This window comes from Eptatretus burgeri, chromosome 1 (genome assembly GCF_056783735.1).
Source record: "Eptatretus burgeri isolate ZD-2024b chromosome 1, Ebu_testis_v1, whole genome shotgun sequence".
Taxonomy (NCBI): domain Eukaryota; kingdom Metazoa; phylum Chordata; class Myxini; order Myxiniformes; family Myxinidae; genus Eptatretus; species Eptatretus burgeri.
In genome coordinates this window covers 65,508,247-65,529,558 of record NC_140961.1, presented here as the reverse complement: position 1 = coordinate 65,529,558, position 21,312 = coordinate 65,508,247, and the positions used below count along the sequence as shown (strand labels likewise).

At 42.6% G+C, this 21,312-nt stretch overlaps 1 protein-coding gene and 1 long non-coding RNA gene across 2 annotated transcripts in view; one reads left to right on the top strand and one right to left on the bottom strand.

Annotated features, from left to right (window-relative positions):
• Positions 1–21,312, bottom strand: part of LOC147034626 (protein disulfide-isomerase-like) — a 61,496-nt gene that overhangs the window by 622 nt on the left and 39,562 nt on the right. Inside the window, exons 8-10 of the mRNA XM_085886405.1 lie at positions 5,065–5,185; positions 406–587; positions 33–116 (exon numbers count right to left, since the gene is read on the bottom strand). Coding sequence (XP_085742531.1) covers positions 33–116; positions 406–587; positions 5,065–5,185 — 387 coding nt within the window. The remainder of the gene's footprint in view (positions 1–32; positions 117–405; positions 588–5,064; positions 5,186–21,312) is intronic.
• Positions 1–21,312, top strand: part of LOC147034627 (uncharacterized) — a 73,257-nt gene that overhangs the window by 15,508 nt on the left and 36,437 nt on the right. The window lies entirely within an intron of this gene.

The following is a 21,312-nucleotide window of genomic DNA, read 5'->3' as shown; positions in this document are numbered from 1 at the left end:
GTTCAAACGGACCGCCGGGGAGTAGAACCCACCTCGACCTGCTCCACCTCGCTCCCACCATTCCTCAGGAACTTGGCAAGCACTTCCAGGTCCATTGATCCTTCATGCTTTACTGCCTGTATGAGAAGTGATAATACCCATAATCAAAGAAGAACTTTCCTTGATTGGAACATTGACAACTTATTCTGCCACAAGATTTTTCCTTTATCTTTCTTCCTTTGCTGATAAGCAGTCAACTCAAAGAATAAGAACAAGATATTTTCACCACCATGATGTAGTCCATAATCTGCCGGAGGCTGCGACAAGCACTCCATCCCCGATCAGCACATGACAAGTTGATATCAACGCTTCTCCGAATGGCACCGATGCGCACAGACGCGAACAAGGAACACAAGTGAAACTTACCTTCTTGTCCACTCCTGCAGGGAAGTAGTAGAGTGAAGGATAGCCATTCACTTGCACAGTGCCAACCTCGTTTCTTGTCGCATCCATTTTGGCAATAATGATGCCTTCGTCATCCTTAAACTCCTCCCCGAGCTTTTCCCACACGGGAGCAAGGTTCTTGCAGTGTGTACACCACGGGGCATCTTTTGGTGTGCAGGAGTAGATAAAAGGGATTGCGAGAAGGTGAGGAGATATTGAATAAGAGATAGGAGGGTTCAATAAAGAGTTATGTCTCCATAAATTACCAAAGATGACAACCATCAAGGGGAATTGAGTAAGCTCAGAATTTTAAGCGTCTTGTAGAGGAAGTGTAAAGAGGAACTGTGAAGGAAGAATAAAGAGACGACAAATGAAAAAGTGAATAAATAAAAAATAACTGAAAATATCAATTAAGTCGTTAAAACCAGAGTTCTTTATTGGACTTCTGAAAAAGTTTCCTGCTTTTCTCACTCTCAATAAAACATTCCTCCTTGATGCTTTCTTGTCACAACCAATAAACTTGCACAACATTTTTTCCACTTATGGTTCACAAGATTTAAAGTTGGTGGCAATAAAGCAACAAAGGAGGATTTTTTTTTTTTGGATAGGGACTGCAAAGTGGACTCTTCAACCTCTGGCCTGGGGTTCATTGAGAAACCACATTCTTCAATGGAATCATCCCTGCTGCTTTGTGTTTACTCTAGCAGGGTCTACTTTGACCTTTTAGATCCCCTATGATCCTTTTAGACACATATTCTTCATTGCATGGCCCACGAGCCACTGGCGGCCCCAGGTGGCCTTAAGTGCGGCCCCTGATGTGTGCCTGATAATACACAAATGTGAAAACACCCCATCATAATCCACCATAAATGCGATCAAATAGATCCAATGGTTTCAAATGAGTGTTCCAACGCGGAGCATAAAAGTAACATCACTACATCAGGATATGGTTGCAGTATTCAATCAATTATGCTAGCAACCCAGTTTATCACAATGAAGAAGAGTCCATGGAGGTGGGGCCTAATATCAGCTATTATGGAGTCCTGCAGGCAGTAGGCCGGTTCTCACACTGATGTCTTATCGGCAAAAGTGGCACCCCTCCAAAACGAGGGTGAGGATCACTGCTTTATACCCGCACTACGATTGAATGTGGATGATGTAGATGACCATGAGACCCATTTTAAGACCCTTTTGACATTTACACCCCTTCTACTTCTTAGACCTCCTCGATCCATTAGATCCAATAGATCCCTTTAGACGCACACCACACAAACATCGAAGTCTTCTTGCAATATATTGACTATACTTTTTCAGCAAATAATGCACAATCTCCACCCACCTGAAAAGTGGATACTCTGCTCGTACTAAATATAATTTGACAAATTGTCTGTGTGTTTGTTTGTTTGTGTGCTTGTGTGTTTGACTTCTGTGAATTCCTCAACCGCTGGACGGATTTGAGTTGAAAACTGGTGGTTGTACTCGGAGTTTGCCCGGGAAGGTTTAAGGTGATAAAAAAAAATCATAGTCCGAGGAGGTCAGGGTAGGGGAGCACCATCATTCTCTCTCCGTAAATGAGTATTGTATAGCGCCACCTGGTGGGAGCCAGTATTTCAACTCTGCACGAAAACCAAAGATCTCATCGAAGTGGGGGAACTATCACACTATAACATCAAAATGTTTTTGTGTTTGTTTGTTTGACTTCCATTCACTCCTGCACCACAAGATGGAATGAGTTGAAAACTAGTGGTTGTACTCAGGGTGTATAGGGCAGGTTTTAGGCAGTTTAAAAAAAAAAAATTATATACTCCCAGAAATGGAATCATTATGAGAACTGAACAGCTGGTTGGAATGAGATGAAAACTGGTAGTTGTACTAGAGGTGTTGCATTTAGGCTTAAACAAAATTCTTAATACCAGGTGGGGTTAACTCTGCCTGTCATCCTTCTAAGGTCGGCAAAATGAGTGCCAGCTTGCTGGTATCCTGTGTCGGAGTGGTGACCCCTCCAGGATTGTGCCCAATAGACAATGAGACTGCTTAGGCAGCACCAGCACTCTGCACAGAATGTGGTCCCAATGATTGAATGGATGGATGGATTGTGTTATAAAGGAGATATAGGAAGAGTATTTGTAATATATATTAGCTTCCACCAAAGGTGGTGCTATTTCTGAGAGACGCATGCACACCTCTTTTTTCATTTTCTCTTCCGAACAATTCCAACACACGCACACGCACACGCACACGGACAGTATCGGCTTTTTCTAGAATATAATATAACTTAAAGGATTGCTGTAAATTATGTTAATTTCATAACATTCTGTATTCGCATTCATTTAAATTGTAAACCTCAAAACATAGTTCCCTTACTTGAAGTAAGAACCTTAACCTGTAAGCAATTGAATGGCTTCCTGACCACACAGATCATCAGCTGGGTGCTGTTCTTCCTCAAGGTTTCGATCCTTTCAGTTGAGATCCTCTTCAAATGGCGGATCCACAACTTCGGTCATGGATCCACAATCTCAGTTGCGTCCAGGCAGTCACTCTACCCATCAATGCAACATCACTTCAAACCATACTTGCCAGAGGATTTAATGTATTATCACATAGTTATAAAACACACAGACATATATATATATATATATATATATATATATATATATATATATATATATATATATATATATATATATATATATAGCCGTATAAACAATCTGCTCCATTATAGATACAGTGGCCAACAAAAGTATTCACTCCCCTCCAAAGTTTTCACATTTCGATGCCACCTGAGCTAATTTCCTGATGCTTTCGAATCAAACTCAACATATAGAATCTTCACAAACAACTTCAAACTGATAAAGCTAAAAAAAATGCAGATAAAACATGAATAAGTGAGATTCACATAGAAAATCAGATGATTTTCAGTTACATAAGTATTCAAACTGTTTGTCTAATTAACCCTAAATAACTTCAGGAGCAAATTATTTGTTTGAAAGGTTATAAAATAAGTGCAATAGGTTTCACTTGTATGTAGTCAGTGGTTGAACTTAAAAAATTTAGCACCCCCACTTATCTTCAGAATTTTAAGGTGCAATGAACTTGGTCAACCAATAAGGCAAAAGTGAAGACCATAGAGCTTTTCAAAGAAGTCAGACATAAAGTGGTGGAGAAGCACTGTTCAGGAGAGGGTTAAAAGAAGATTTTGAAGTCACTCATTATCCCTTTGAGTACGGTGAAATCCATCATTAAGACGTGGAAGATGTATCATACCACCCAGACTCTGCCCAGATCGGGTCGCCCATCCAAACTCAGCAACCAGGCAAACAGCAAACTGGTTCGGGATGTCACTGTAAATCCAACAGTGACTTCGAAAGATCTGCAAGGCTCCATGTCCAAGATGGATTAGTGTTTATCAATCAACAATATCCCGTTCCCTTCACAAAGCTAGACTCCATGGACAGGTGGCAAGAAAGAAGCCATTACTGAAAAAGACATCCAAAAGCTCGTATGGAGTTTGCAAAAAAGCATCTTAATGATACCGCAGGCATGTGGAGAGAAGTTTTGTGGTCAGAATAGACAAAAATTAAACTTTTTCTTATAAATACAAAACGTTCCATCTGGCACAAGCCCAACCCTGCACATCACCCTGTCAATAGCATCCCTACTCTCAAGCATGGTGGTGGCAGCATCAGGTTGTGGGGCTGCTTTTCACCAGCAGGGACTGGCAATCTTGTCAGGATAGAAGGGACAATGGACGGTGCAAAGTACAGGAGAATCCTTGATGAAAACCTGCTTGAGTCAGCCATCAATCTAAAACTGGGTAGGAGATTCATATTTCAACAGGACAATGATCCGCAGCACAAATAGAAAGCCACACTAGAGTGGCTGAATATGAAGAAAATAAATGTTGTTGAGTGGCCCAGTCAAAGTACTGACTTGAACCCAATTGAATATTTATGGTGAGACTTGAAGATTGCAGTCTATCGAAGATTCCCATCAAATTTGACAGAACTGGAGCAATTTTTACGTGAAAAATGGGTAAAGATTTCACCATATCACTGTACAAAGCTGGTAGAGATCGACCCAAAAACACTCATAGCAGTTATTGCTGCAAAAGATGTTTCCACCAAGTACTGACCGAAGGGGCTGAATACTTTTACAACCAGTGAATTTTGGGTTGTACATGTTTTTGTGCAGGTATCCTTGACATGTTACCTCCTTCAATGATACCAGCGTTAGTTTGATCTATTCAGTTATGAATAAAAAAATATTCATTCGGAAAAAAATGTTTCTACATCAATAATAATTCATCAAAATGTGAGTTCCATCAGCTGGTTGTTGTCACAACAAACTCATCCACCAAGTTTTGTTATAACACGTCCACAACTTTTTGAGATATCCTGCTATATATCGTTTTTGGCTAATCTCTCAATGGTGAAGAATCACTTAAAAAATTCCAGTATCCAGATCCAGATCTTCACCAAAACCTAATCAATTCATCCTGCACACAGTGCTGTCAGTTGCCTATACACCGCTGAAATAAAAGTATGTGTCAGAAGAACATGTTGCATTCTTGGAGCAAGATCACCCATAGGGCGGTTACTCTGCTTGTTTTACAAAAGTGGCAACAAAGTGAAGGCAACTCACAGATCATAACGAACACAGCTTTATCTTCGGTGAACACCACGTTATCAAAATTCTTCCCCACCAAAACCTTCACAGGATCCTTATCCCAGTCCTCAGGAATTTCTTCAGAAGGGTAATGTGCCTGGAGCAAGGAAAGAGAGGACATTTTCAGCCATGGAGAAACATCTATGCACCAATATTTATTGTGGCTTTTCTTAACCGATCGATGAAAGCAGGGATTAGACACATTTTAATCACTAGTTGAGCACCAATCCATATTTATATCGAAAAGTTAGTTCACTTCTTATTATTCTTCTTCTTTCATTATCAGCCACAATTATTCCCACGCTCTTCAGAGAGGAAGCGTTTTAGCCCACGTCTTTCACGAATTAGTTGGCCAGGCCTGGCTTTCGACTCAGTAGTTTGGGCAGGAATCTTGCCATCGTGCCAGCGATAGGTCACCTACTCTTGGCAAAGAACACCAATGGGATCTTTAACGTCCACCAACGAATACCAGCAGATGAGACACCAGTTGAACGTGCATCCGTGGAATGGCACACAAATTGATGAATCACTCTGCCTGTGAAACACTGGGATCACAGTTTATAGCTGGGATGGGATTCAAACCCGGACTAGACAGTTTAGGGGCGAGCGGGCGGACCTCTCGGCCATCCTACAAGCCCGAGAAGAGTTGGTTCACAAAGTGAAAAAATGCCTATTTTTTTAGTCATCAGTAAATTTCCAATATATGAATACATACAGTACATGCACACACATACACACATAATTTCACATGCAAACATGAACACACACACACACACACACACACACACACACACACACACACACACACACCCACACACACACACACACACACACACACACACACACACACACACACACACACACACACACACACACTTCCAAGTATAGGTTTGATTCGAAAATGTAACACCAGAAAGAGAAACAGCAGGAAATAGAGTCCAGAAGATTGCAGAGAAGAGAAAGGAAAAGTACAAAACAAAATATTACCAACAAGGAAATGTCAAAAAAATGAACTGGACAGACCGGAAAAAAAAGTTAAGAAAGGGTAAGTGTAGTGACTAAGAATTGGTTGGCTTGTTTAGAGTTCCCATCTGAACTGATGGCTCATGATTCTTGGAACTTGGGTTCAAATCTCATCTGCAATATGTATTTGTCCATTGTCTACAAATGTCCTTGTAATTGATGGAAAAGTACACTATTGTCATTGTCCTGCACCTGATTAATGCAAAAGCTCCTGGAGGAGATTTTGATCAATGAAGAAGGAAGGAGAAGAAGAAGAAAGTAGTTGAATTGGGAGGGAGAATGAATAACAATTCTGCATTCATATTTTCAAGTGTTTGTGCGTTATTCTTTCACGGCTGAATCGTAGCACCTTGAGGCCCCAAATTTTGTGTGTAGGTACTTGAGAATCTGGATAAGGTTTGAAGCCACCACTCGTTGGTGTTGACTTCCGTTTTGATGCCACCAAAGGCCACTATCAAGTGTATAATGGGATGTGGGGTCAGGTAGTGCTCCCGCTGGCCTGCAGACAAAATGTAGCCACCAAAGGCCAAAAATTCCACAGATTTTCAATGTCCAACACATCCCGAAACCACTGGCGGGGAAAGTTCACCCAGCCGGTCAGTGCCAGGATCCCCTGCTCGTAAAACATCCACAACAACTTATTATCCTCCTTTAATGGCCCCAATTATTCCCACGTTCTAGTGGGGTTGGGTGGCAGGAGCTTTTGGCCCAAGTCTTTCACGAACCGGCTGGCCATGCCCAGCGCTCGACTAAATATTCATGGCAGGATTTTAGAATTTGTTCATGGTGCCGGTGAGAGCTCGCCTACTCTTTGCAAAGGACACCGTGGGGTATTTAAATTCCACCAACGAATGCCGACAGATGCCTAACATCCATCAGAAGGACAACATACACATTCACTGATGAATCACCCTGCCTGTGAAACACTGGGATGACACTTTATAACTGGGTCGGGATTCAAACACAGGTGAGACAACTTATATTAGTGGTGAGTGTGTGCACGTCTCCTCCATTCTGCCAGCCTCCCAACAACAACAACAATTTTTTTTACAAACAAACAAATTTTACAAATTACAATGTTAGAATGTGAAACATCTGAGAATGTTCCTTTGATTAAGCTTCAAAATATCAACTTCGTTCTTAAAATGCAAATGCCAAAGGTGAGGATGGGTACTGTGGATGTGGACACACATCCAAAGAGCAGGCGCGCGCGCGCACGCACGCACGCACGCACGCACGCACGCACGCACGCACGCACACACACACACACACACACCCTATTTTGTTTGTCTGTGAGCAGGATATCTCAAAAAGTTACGGACAGATTCGGACAAAAGATGGTGGACAAGTTGGGTGCGTGACAAGGATGAAATGATTCGAGTTTGATGAAGATCCGGATCCACATACTATGATGTTTTTTTTTTAATTTTCAACTGATTCTTCACCATTGAGAGATTGGGCCAAAAACCATATGTAGCACAATATCTCAAAAAGTTGTGGACGGTTTATGATAAACCTTGGTGGATGAGTTATTTAGGTGACAAGAACAAGTTGATTAGCGATTGCTTCAGGTGCGGATCGAGATCCGGTCCATCAGTGGGATACAAAACGTAAATTGTACAGTTGATGTAATTCCAATTTTTACTTAACAAAGCGATTCACAATAAGTGTTTACAATTGGTTATATTGAATAAGATGGTGAGGGAAGGCAACAACAGCAACAACTATCACAGCACTTGCTGGAGTGCACACCTCTGCCAGGCTGAACAGTTTGTGTTTTGTATTCCACTGATGGGCCGGATCTTCTTTCGGACCTGAACCAAAATCAAATCGGCTTGTTCCTGTCACCTACCAAACTTATCCGCTAAGTTTCGTCCGAATCCGTACCCAACTTTTTGATACATTATGCTCTACATTGTTTCTGGCCCTTTCACTCAAAGGTGAAGAATCACTTAAAAAATAAAACTTCTCGTATCAGGAGCTGGATTCGGATCTTCACCAAAATCAAAACAGTTTGTCCTTGTCATACACCCAATCTGTTCACCAAATTTCGTCCAAGTCTGTCCAAGTCCGTCCATAAATTTTTGAGATATCATGCTAAATATCGTTTTTGGCACCATCTCTGAATGGTGAACAATCACTTTAAAATTCTAGTATCTGGATCCGGATCTGGATCTTCACCAACATCAAATCAATTCATCCTTGTCACACACCCAACCTCGCCATTACGTTTCCGCAGGATCCGTCCATGACGTTTGGAGTTATGCTGCTCACAGACAAACAGACAGACAGACAGACAGACAGGGGAGAAACATCACCTCTATCTACCTTTGGTGGTGGAGGTAACGACAAATCAGCCATGAACATATTAATGTGTAATAAAGTTTGATGTCTCAAAAAGTAAGTCTGGACAGACTTGTTTTACAATCCGTAGTAGTTTCAAATGTCAAAACCTGCAGCAATGTATATGACTTTAACAGAGCGGGTGGCCTCTTTATCTGCTAGACAACCTATTCAGGGAAGTTCTGAAATTTACAGACAAGCAACAACACCCGGACAGACGACGCTTTGATATTCGACATGGACTTGTGATGGGATTGTTGACCACAACCACAAAAGACTGTGGTGTGATGCACGTGCGTGGTACACATCCCTGACAAAATAAGATGTAAAAATTGCATCAGTGGGAAATCCTCCAGTGGCTCAGTGAGTTCGACTAACCAACATGTCGGCTTCACCGAATGATCAAAACTCACTTTTGTGAATACGACGCACTCTGAGAAATCCTTACTCACCGAGCAAGCATTCACGGTGAGTGAACTCGATTGGTGATTTTGTGACTCACAAGAAGGACAGCACCAGCTAAGGCATTCCGGAATGCAATTGTAACTGATTCTTTCAGGGCATTTCCAAGGGGGATGGGAAGGAGGTGGTGGTGGGGGACAGGGGAGGGGGTAAGGGGGTATTTACAGGCAAACGTCACGTAATTCCAACCACATTGCTTCACCAACGCAATTCAGGTAAGACGCATTCCCTGTTATTTTGGGGCAAACTGTCAGTCACGGAGTGTTATAATAAAATGAAACATTATAATATTGGGGAGGATGAAAGCCAAATTTTTCAAATGACCGCAGTAAACGCATGGCCTTTTGTACTGGTTCTCTTGAACTAAACTGAAGCTTGTAAACTGGGGTTTGGTGGTATATAGCACAACAGCTGCTGCCTGGTTTCAGAAAGACAGAAAACCACAAGTGCCCAAAATCCCACAGCTTTCCTGAATCAAAATCATGATAGTGTATGGATTGAGCTTACTCTGGCTCAGCACGAGATTTTCCCGAATTTGTTTTTCCTTGCAGGAAGCTGCGTCCGACGGTGAATGCCTAGAAGTTGCTAACCGAAACTTCTTGTCTGCAGCAAATTTGTTTAAACCACGGTATGCAGTCCAGTGTTCAGCCTTAACTGGAGGGACTAACAGTTTATATTCCACAGACACACAATTGGTAGTTCTTCGATCTTACCATAACTGCCCTACTTAATAATATAATTATAATATTTGACCTGAACTCATTTCCTTGCGTAATTAGCATCATGTCATGCAATATCATCATCATCATCATCATCATCATCATCATCATGTTTACAATCCACTGAACTCATATTGTTGGGCTAACGTACTTACATGGTTGTCAACTGCGGGTTTGCAGGAGAGTTTGGGCAGAAATGTGGAATTTAGCTGTTTGGATGCCGGCGATAACTCGCCTCGTTTTTCGCAAAGGATACTGTGGGATCTTTAAAGTCCACCAACTGACGCCGGAAGACAGGGCATTTAGTGATGGAGTGATGATGGTGCACACATTGTTGAATCACCTTGGACGTGAAACACCAGGGTGGCAGTTTATAGCTGGGTTGAGATTCGAACCCAGGCTTTCAACAGCTCAGATGCAAAGTGTTCCTCCTTCGAAGCTATACTGCCAGCCTTAATGTGATATTAACTATATTAAATTTTATTTATTTATTTATTAACCAACAGAGTGTATTTCTCACTTATCAGTTTGAACAGCAGAGTGCATAAGGAGATTCAGATTGATAATGAAACAAACAAGAACTCCAGAAAAGAAAATAAAGAAAAAACATTTGCCCATTTCCCTGGTGCACAGATATCACAGGCCTCTGAAAGGGGATACAATGGTACATCATGACAGTCAAGGTGGTTTGGAAGCGTTTGCATGAACAACCAACTTTTTTGTTTCACTTATTAACAATTTAGTTTTAAAAAAAGAAAACAACTTGAAAGATTCCTTCAGTGTTTTGATCAGCCTTTCGTAATTTGTGCCAGAAATTTGTATCCAAAATTTCAACGACGGTTTGCAATCACTTATTTATTGGAAGTGGTGCCAAGTTTCATCAGATGTCCCGTTCTCTTGCAAATTACAGGAGATTTAGTAGGTGCTGCGAAAGTACTGTGACGTCAATAAATACACTCACTGGGTGGTTTGCCATTAACTTTGCAGTGACAAGAAGTGGAAGAAATTTGGAATTTGGTCCACAGTGGCCTACTCCTTTTGTAGAACACCGTGGGAACTTTAACGCCTAAGTGGATTCAAGAAGATAGGCAAGCTGGCTCAAAGTCTGCTCAGAGGGAAGGTGCAATTGCCTGCCTGTGAAGCACCAAGAGGAAAGATTGTAGGTCGATCTGATTTTGTCAGGAATCAAAATTGGACAACTCCAAAGCATCCAAGGTCTGGACTGGCTGCCTACCTGCATTTATTAGTCCCTCGTGTGGAGTGTGGAGTTATCTCCCTGTGTCTTTTGTTGCATTCCTCCTCGCTTAGTATTTCAAATGCGCTGTCATTCACTACCTCATGCTCTCACTCATTGCACATCCACAATCCCTTCTATACATGCCGATGCTTCTTTCCTATTCTGTTCCTTTCCGGGCCATTAATGCACGATTCCGCCTTGTGTATGCTCATCTCCCACATACCCTTTAGTAGTTTGTAAACCTGCTGCACTTTGTCATTCTCTTCCACCATGAGCATTATGGTGTAATTAGCATCACGTCATGCAATATCAAAAGTTCACTCAAACTTTTGAATACAAACTCGAGGCTCATGGGAGAGGAGAGTAAGAACATAACACAGACCCAGGACACAATAGTCCTGTGAATTGAAAGGGGAGAAACAGCCAAACAGATGACCTGAAGTGAGATGGAGGCCTGCAGTCTCTGCCAGTCAGTCTGAGTGAACTGCCAAACTCGTCGGCATTGACGCAGCTCTGGAAAAATAGCCAGAGAGACGTTAACTTTCACAAGCACGTGATAATATGAACCAACTCGAGCAGAGGAAGAACAGGAGACATTGGCAGGAAAATTGGTCATCACCAAGTCCAGAAGGGAGGATTTGCCTTTGGCAGAAATCTAGGTTGGAAGGTTCACAGAGTGATTCAGGCCCATGGAGTCACAGAAGTCTTTTGCTGCAGTCCTATGTACTTCACAACTTCAAGACAACCTTCAAACTTTTCTCCTGCCTCAAAAACATGGTGGCACCTTGATAAGACCATATTTGGCGTATGCTCTCTGTTGATCCCTTCCGTCACTTCAAATGGCACAACAGCAGACTCCGGTAATGAGAAGGCCGAATGCCACGAGAACTCTGTGTTTCCAAATCTTGTGTACCCAACTGCTAGCTCTCTGTTACCACCCTACCAGTCACACTGAACTGCTCCTGGACTCTGTCTTTTTCACCTGAGAAGGTGGTAAGTTTCTGACAACCTCTGACTGATTCTGCAACTGGTCCACACAGCATCAGCACATGTGACTTAAAAACCTGCTCTGCTGCTGTTGGCATCATCTTTCTGCTCTGTTCACCCTATCATTTGTCCTAGATCATCTTCCATTGGCTTGGAAGATAGACAGCATCACTGCATTACCTCAACTTGGAGGTAAAAAATGATCCCCTTAACTATAGACCTATCAGCTCACTTCCAATCATGAACAAGGCCATGAAATCCATCATTGCAATTGAGATCAACTACTTCCTTTTGTCCAACTGCTTGATATTAGACCATCAGTTCAGATTCAGACCTGGTCACTCTGCCTTTGACATGCTGCTTCTGCTCTCCCAACAATGGATGGAGGCCCTCAAGATCAGGGCCGTCTCTCTAGACAAATCTTAAGCATTTGATACAGTCTGGGATCCTGCCTTGCTCTCCAACCTTTCTGCCTGTGGCTTCCAAGACCACTGATACTCATGGCTTACTGACTTCCTCCACTCTCATAGCCAATGCGTGGCTCTCAATAAAATCCTTTCATCTCCTCTCCCTGTCAAAGCTGGAGTGCAACAACACAGTGTTTTGGGGCCAGTCCTTTTCCTAATCTCTGACCCTCTGGGAAATCCACGTGGATGACTTCACCTCTTTCTGGATGCCGTAGCATCCCTCATTCTTCACATAAGCATGTATTGGCCTCTTCCCTCTGCAGATCTTCCAAGAATCACAAACTGGTCAAACACTTGGAATATGTCTTTCAACCTTGACAAATCTCACACTTTCACACAGTCTCTCCGAAATAACCATTTTTTGAACCCTCACATCAACTTCCTTCACAAACTTCTTGAAGGAGCTCACTCAAACTTTTGGTCCTTGCTATCAGCCATAATCTTTCTTGTGCAAACCACATCTCTAAGTTGGTCTCCAAAGTCAGCTGTTTTCCACCGTGCAAAGTCTTTCCTTGGCACACCTGAATGTTTATCAACCAAAAGGCTTTATTTATCTGGAGCTTGATGGAGTACTGCTTTGTCCTCTTGGCTGGCGCACCTGCATCACACCTTTCTCAGCTTGACACCATAGAAACTAAAACCTTCAGCGTTAAAAGTCATTGGAATCACCTATGATGATGTTGAATCTATGGACTTATCACTTTCATATTGCAGACCCTCCCCCTTAAACCCCAGGTTTCTGCAAAGTGCAAGTGATCTGCCAGAAACCTTTTTTTTGGTGAAACTCCCAAAATCCAGACTCACCACTCACCTCAACTAATTTGTTCCTCTTTTTTCCTACCTGTGGAACCAAGTTCCATCGTCTGTTCAATCTCATTCTTCCATCCAGAGCTCGAAGACGTCCATTCACCACCATCTGAGGTTCACCCCATCCACAACTACATGATCTTTTCTCCCTCCATTAACCCTCCACAAGCCCAACTCTCCGTTTTCCCAGTTTTTCCTTGCATTTCTGTGACTGAGGATTTGTGGCTGTCTCCATCTTGTTCCCTCCCTGTGTCCTCCACTTCCCCTCATTCTTTCCCATGTCCTTTATTTATCCAAGTCTCCCTTTATTTTGTCCTTCAACTCTGCTGATTGTGTGTTCCCTCCCCCCCTCCCCCAACTCCCACTTCCTCCGGTCCTTTCGTCCTGTTACATCCACAATAATTCTGTGTTCTGGTTGTTCCACGAGCCTTGACACATACAAAAAAAAAACCCAACAAGGTGGAAAGACAATACGGATGGACACGTGGAGGCAGAATGTGCGTGTGGAAGAATGGGATCTAGGGAAGGGAGAGGGGGGCACAGGTGTGAATAAGCTGGATACAAGCTCAAACACTGCAAGAAGTGGAAGGGAAATACTGGAGATGAAACAGAAATGGAATAGAAAACAACAAAATCGGGTGAGGGAGAGCATGTAAAGCACAATACCCTGTGGAGGAAGGCTTAGGGAGTACTTTCCACATTCTTCCTCAAAATATATATGTATGGAGTGAGGCGAACTGGTACTGAACTGCGACCCTGCACTGTTTATAACACTCCTCCACTGCCCTCTATCAGCAGTTATCTCTCTCCACTATCCATCCACCTCCACCTTTCTGATATCCCTCTACATGCAATCCTCCCATCAAAACCATGGTCAACCACCTTTCCTTCTGCCTCGCTCTTTCAACACATCTGCTCTCTTCGGAAGTCTCTCTTACTCCATCCACACCAGTTGCCCTGCCCTTTTCAGCTGGCTCTTTACCAATCTTCCCATAAAGCAAACCTGCACACCAATATCCCCCTCTCAGTCCATCCATCCTCCATCTATCCATCCTCTTCACTCCCACAATCATCCTGATTCCATTGTTCGAACAGACCTGCAGCCTCTGTTAGTGTTACTATCTCCAGACCATATTGGTATGCTGGCATTACACATGACCTCTGAACTCTTCCTTTCAATTTCCTTGATATCTTCCTGTCCACTTTCAAATCTTACAATTTTCTCCATACATTCACACACACACACACACACACACACACACACACACACACACACACACACACACACACACACACACACACACACACACACACACACACACACACACACACACACACACACCTACACACACACACACACACACACACACACACACACACACACACACACACACACACACACACACACACACACACACACACACACACACACACACACACACACACACACACACACACACACACACACACACGTCCTCCTACGTACCTCTGCCTCTGAACCACCATTGCGAGACACTGTTACACTCAGGTATACTTATCAATTTACCTGCCATATCTCCTTCCCCTCCAACCTGACGTTCATTTTTTCTCTCTGCTGTCCAATCCACATCATCTCTGTGTTCTCCATGCCTGTTCTTCAGTCCATGCTTCTCATATGCTTCCTTCTACTCCTCCAGCGCTTCTTGCATATCCTGCTTCCTCACCACAACTATCGCCAGATCATCTGCATGCTAATGAGGGTAGAAGAAATCATGAGGATGGATGGAGGATGATCCGTGGTGGTGGTGAACAGCCACCTTGTGAAGCCTTGGAGGGAAGAATGGGATTGAATAGACTTCGGAAGTTGTTTTCACAGGTGAGAGAAAAGAGGAACAAATAAGTGGAGATGTGCAGTGAGCCTGGATTTTGGGAGTTTCAACAGAAGTGGGTTAAACGAAACCATGGATGAAAGCCACGTAAGCTGATAAAAGTTCAGATTTTCCAAGGAAAGACTTTGCAATGATGGAGGATTCCCGGTGTGTGGTTTTGCTTTGGAGACCAACCTGAATATATGGTTTGCCCAAGAAAGATGATGGTTTGATGGTGAACCCCAAAAGTTTTTGTGACTGAATTTCAAGAAGTATATTCAGGAAGTAGATGGGAGGGTTCAACAAACGGTCATTTCGGAGAGACTGCATGAGAGTGTGAGATTTGTCAAGGTTGAAAGATATATTCCTCGTGTTGGATGAGCTCCTGATTCGATCAAGTTTTATGGAGAGGGAAGAGGCTGCTGCCTTCCTATCTGAAGGATGAGAGATGCTATGGCAGAATAAGGAGTCATCATTAAAGGTAGAAGCAGGATTTTCTCGAGAATCGCAAAGATCACTGATGAAGATTAGGAATAGTAATGGGTCAAAGACGTTGCGTTGGGGCATTCCAGCCTCGACAGGGAGATGAAAGGATTCTGTTGAGAGCCACGTGCTAACTACACGAAGAGAGGAAGTCTACAGGCAAAGAGTTTGGATAGCACGGTGGGGTGCCAGACTGTCAAATGCTCAAGATATGTCCAGAGGGACAGCCCTGATCTCATGTCTGAGATTGAGGCCTCACATCCATAGATTTATGATTGAGGGCAGGTGTCCTATTAGTTACCTGTGAGAGATACCATCGGCTTAATTGCAGATATTGTGCTTGAGAAGTGACACAACCACTTTTTAAATGACACCTCCAAACGTTGTGTATTCACATATGGACACGGAAAAGTATCAGAAAGGAACAAATAGTGACAGCAGGTGTAACAAGCCTCAATTGTTGATGGATGGATGGGAAATGTGAATGATGTGTTTCACTTTAGGTGTTATTATTGGTTCCAATTTTAAAGGTTGATGAGGTTGAAGACAAATGGAAGTAATTTGGACATCAAATTGATCGTGCCTGACTGTTTGCGTTAATTTTTGCCATGTTATGGCAATGATATATAAATATAAATTTATGACTTGACTTAGCAAAAATCCAAAAAAGGAAATCGATCGCGTACCTATAAGGCAATGGTTACAATTAGCAAGGATTGAGGCAATGAACACTCGAGTTAATGACCGATAGACCACGAACATCCTTTTGTGAATCAGATGAATAAGAACACCAGGGGAATTAACAAGCAAATGGAAATTTAAATACATCTTCAGGAAATGGCTTGGCTGATGCAAATATTAATGTACACACCATGCTCGAAACAGACACTTACTTTTGTTATTCAGAAAAAAAAATATCAAGCAACTTCAATTTCATATTTTTGTCTTTTCCTTCTCCGATGTCAGAATCCACCAGCTGGTCTGCACCTGAATACAAGCCTGATGTGGTTTGGGCTCTAAAGCTTGGCTGTCAAGTGCAGCCCAATCTGGCATGACATGGCCTCGTAAGGCCTGATTAATAGTGAAGAAGCCTTTGCCTCACACTGGTTCAGGCCAATTTATTTTTCCCGAAGTAGTTATCAAAAGCTGACAGGATGGCCTCGAGGTAGACACACTCGCCTCTAAGCTGTCTAGCCTAGGCTTCGCTGTCTAGCCTGGGTTTGAATCCCGACGCAACTATAAACTGTGTTTCACAAGCAGGGTGATTCATCATTGTGTGTGCCATGTCTTTCCGATGGATGTCAAACTGGGTGTCCTATCTTCCAGAATTAGTTGGTGGACGTCAAAGATCCCACGGTGTCCTTCGCGAAGGGTAAGTGAGCTATCGCTGGCACCGCGATCAAATTTTAAATTCTTGCCATATATTTAATGCTGGGGAAACAATGGCAAACCACCCAGTATAACCCTTGCCAAGAAACAGCTGAGGCAGCACATACGCTGCGTACCTGCAGTACATCAGAATCAGAAAGTTATCAATTTATCACAAACATGCAGGTATGGGCGACAATGTAGTAGGGTTTGGACCGATGTCTGCATGGTGTATTGGGGGGCTGGGGGAAAGACTGATATATAATCACAACTGTTGATACATGTTGACATTTTATTTGTAATATTTGCCTTAATTTTTCCCCAAACTTTTTAAATGGGCTATTTTCCGTTTAAATGTTGAGTCTAGTATTTGGTCGGCTATCGTGTTTCTTCAGCCGGATAATGATTGCATTTACAATCACTGCTTGAATTGCACGTCTCTTTCTCCAATGACAATGGAATGTGAGGATATGAAGAGTGAATGAGGTATAAAGTGATTGTCACTCAACTTTTCAGGGTTGATTTTTCTCTGCTGCAGCTGTAATAAAGTCTATATGTGGACACACCCAAGGCTTAAAGAAAGTGAGTGAACTCACATTCTTTCTCTCTGTAAAAATACATCAAAAGGTTATCCAAATATTCCCCACGGAATTTTTGAGGCTTAAGCAGAATATCCCAGCCAGCTGTTGCCCGTCGCTCATAGCCATCTGTGTGGAAGAATATGCAAGCTTTTCATCGCACTCAAGAGCTGCTCTTGTATGAATTCTTGGATCGATTTATTTATGCAATGATTATTACAGGTCCAATAATGTGCTGCAATCAATGGGGTCACAATATCAGACAGCAGACCCATGATGATCTCTCAATTGTGACTCGCTCTGCATGCATTCCAACTTTATCCAACTCTGCACCGCTGTGATACCAGCTCTCACCGCTAGCACTAATCCAGACTAGTGATTTCATGTTCCACCCTTTAATCACAACGTGTACGTCGGACACAACCTTGGGCCAATTAGTGAGTGGCTCCCCAACTGCTGTTTGTGAGTCACATGGCATTGAAGTGCTTTCCCAACCCACCCCTCTGTAAATAAGACGAGTTCAATTAGTAAGTACTGGTTGCATCTGCATGAGAACAAGATGAGTGTAGTAAGCTATCTCCTTTAAATACTCCTTTTCAGGATAGTGTTGAACTGAGAAGGAGATGCTAATTCCTCTGTTTATAGCTCTTCTCAAAACATGGAGTCGCTGCAGCCTGGCACAGCGTCACTGGCATATAGCGTGCCCAGTTTTGTAATGCTACATCATTGTCATCTGAACACTCGATTAATTACTCTCAACTTAAAAATGTGAGATGATTATCACAATTAAATCAGTGGGGGTTTCCAACTCTAGAATTCTCCCCAACAAAACAAACAATAATTACATATCATGATACGTCTCGTTTTTGGCCGTATCTCTCAATTATTAAGAATCACTTAAAAAAATTAAAATTAGAAAAAAAACCTGAATCCGGATTTGAATCTTCTCCAAAATTGAACCAATTCGTCCTAATCACACTCACAACCTGCCCACCAAGTTTTGGGTGAATCCATCCATAACCTTTTGAGATATCGTGCTATATATCGCTTTTGGCAAATCTTTCAATGGTGAAGAATCATTTCAAAAATTCTCGAATCCGGAATCGGATCTTCACCAAAATCTAGTCACTTCATCTGTCATACACCCAACCTGTCCACCAAGTTTCAATGAAATCCGACCATAACTTTCTGAGATACCCTGTTCACAAACAAACAGACAGACAGACAGGGAGGAAAAAAACATAACCTCCATCCACCTTAGGTGGCGGAGGTAAAAAGGCAAACCCCCCCCCCCAAAAAAAACAATGAAATCAATTTAAAAGTAATCGACACATTTTGGCAATAAGCAAAAATATCAGGAATACTAAAATAATTATCCATTTAATATCATTACAGTGGCATACCCCGTCACGTTTCAAAGTATTGTCATAATCTTTCACATCAACATTGTATGTGTGTGTATAACCTGAATCTGCATACCCCTCTCTCACCAACCCCACCCCTCACCCCAGGAAAGGAATCAATCTATGAATGCGCTTCTGGTTCCCTGACTGTATCTCTGTTGAGAGATGTCTTTTTAAAGGAAAAAAAGAAAAAGATGAAGCAGTGTAATAAAGCTAATGTATACATGGGTCCCAAGACTTCTCCTTCCTTAATATGCAGCAGAAAGCTGCAGGGTAGCATTATTGGCTGAGGGGGTGGCTGTGCCCCTGATGCAATGCCCTCTGCTGGTTATGGCAGGAATTTGGAACTTGGTCACAGTCCCGACGGTAGCTCACCTACTCTTTGTGAAGGACACCATTGGATCTTTAACATCTACTATCAAACGCTGACAGACGAGACGCTGGTTTAACGTCCATCCGAAGGATGGCACACACACTGATGAATCACACTGCCTGTGAAATACCGAGATGACAGTTTTATAACTGGGTCGGGATCGAAACCCAGGCTCGAGACAGCTTAGAAGCAACTGAGTGTACCTCTTGGCCGTACTGTCATCCCAGCCCCAAGATTAAGTACACAGGCAAACAAAGCCTGTCAAACTAACATATGCACCTTGGACCAAAGGAGATGGCTCATGGTCATACAAAAACACATATAGTATGTCTTAGCCCAAAGGGTTAGAATGCATGGTCACACCATAACCATTGAAGACCACCAGGCTTATGAGACTGCCTTTTTAATTGAAAGCACGTGGTCAAACAAACACATGCATCCTAACCCACAGGGCCAGCATGCCTGGTCATAGAATAAGTGGGATCCATCATGATGCCGATGATGACAGCACCTATGTTTTTTTCGTTAAGAACGTGAAAAAAAATCAAACATCACAACAAAGCTTGTGACATGTACCTTGGCCCCACGGCCAAAGTACACAGTCCAACAAAGCTTGTCTAACTCGTGCGTGCATATACTTCAACACAAAGGCTGAGCCACAAGGTCAACCCAACACATACATCGTAACCCAAGAGCCAGAATGCATGGTTGTATGATAACTTTGGGGTCCACTTTGGGGGTTGAGTGAATTGCTCTCAAAAAAGTGGACATCCATAAGTGAGTATATACCTCCAGCATCTTATAACTGGAATGGTGACCATGGACCCTTGTGCCACATCAGCACTTGTTAAGGCGCTGTCACACCTTGACGATTTAGCCAGCGTATGCCGACTTATGAAAAATTTGTCTAAAACGCTGGCACACGTCGAATACGTTATGGGTAAGTTTTGATAACATTAAGAACACGCTGAAAAACACTGCCATATGTCATAGTACGCTGGCTTTCATCGTTGTACTTTGCAGTTGTTCTCAAATTTTAGCATGCTTGAAATTTTATGATGTATGCCAGCGTATGACTCACACGTTCCGCTACGCTGGCCATAAGTTGTAGGCACGTTATGCGATCGTTGACACGCGTCGACACACGTTACTTGTAAGTTACTCATAAGTCGAAACACGTTGAGGTAATGATTAGCGTACCCAAAACTTATTTATAACCTATGAGTAACGTGCTTTGAACCTCTGTGTAACGTACCTCCAACACATATTGACGTATGTAGACATATTTGATTGACGTCTTCCGGACGACCACAGAACTAACTGAACGTGTTTCTAATTTACAGCTACCGTATAATGGCGTATTGGCAGCGTTTTAAAAAAAAAAACAACAACAATAACTTCCGATATTTCGTCACGTGCCGTTACGTCACGTCCGATTGCCTCTTCAGTTTGCTCATGTCTTATTCTTCGTTCCTCCTCTGTGAATATTTTCTGTTTGAGGATATTGTCACATCGAAATCGAAACTTAAAAGCAAATGTCCGAATATATTTTAAAATTCGTTTTTGACTAAAAAAAAAAATAATAAAAAAACAACATCAACAACAACAACAACTTCAGATATTTCGTCACGTGCCTTCACGGAGCCAAGGAGAAAAAAAGAAAATGTGCCTTGATGGAGAAAATAAGTTTCGGGTATGCTAAACATTACCTCGACGTGTTTCGACTTATGAGTAACTTACAAGGAACTTGTGTCGACGTGTGTCAACGATCGCATATCGTGCCGACAACTTATTCCCAGCGTAGCAGAACGTGTGAGCCATACGGCGAGTACGTCGTAAAATTTTCAGCATGCTTGAAATTTCACGACGTACTAGACGTACTGCGACGTATGACAGCGTACTTCATCGTTTTTCAGCGTGCCCTTCACGTAAACCAAACTTACCCATACCGTATTCGACGTGTGCCAGCGTTTTAGACACATTTTTCAGAGGTCGGCATACGCTGGCTAAATCGTCAAGGTGTGACTGCGATGTTGAGACTTCCAATTCTCAGGCGGTTATGATTTGAATCGGTGAGTGGCAGCTTTTTAATAGGCTACGCCACGTGATCATCGGCGATACGCTGCC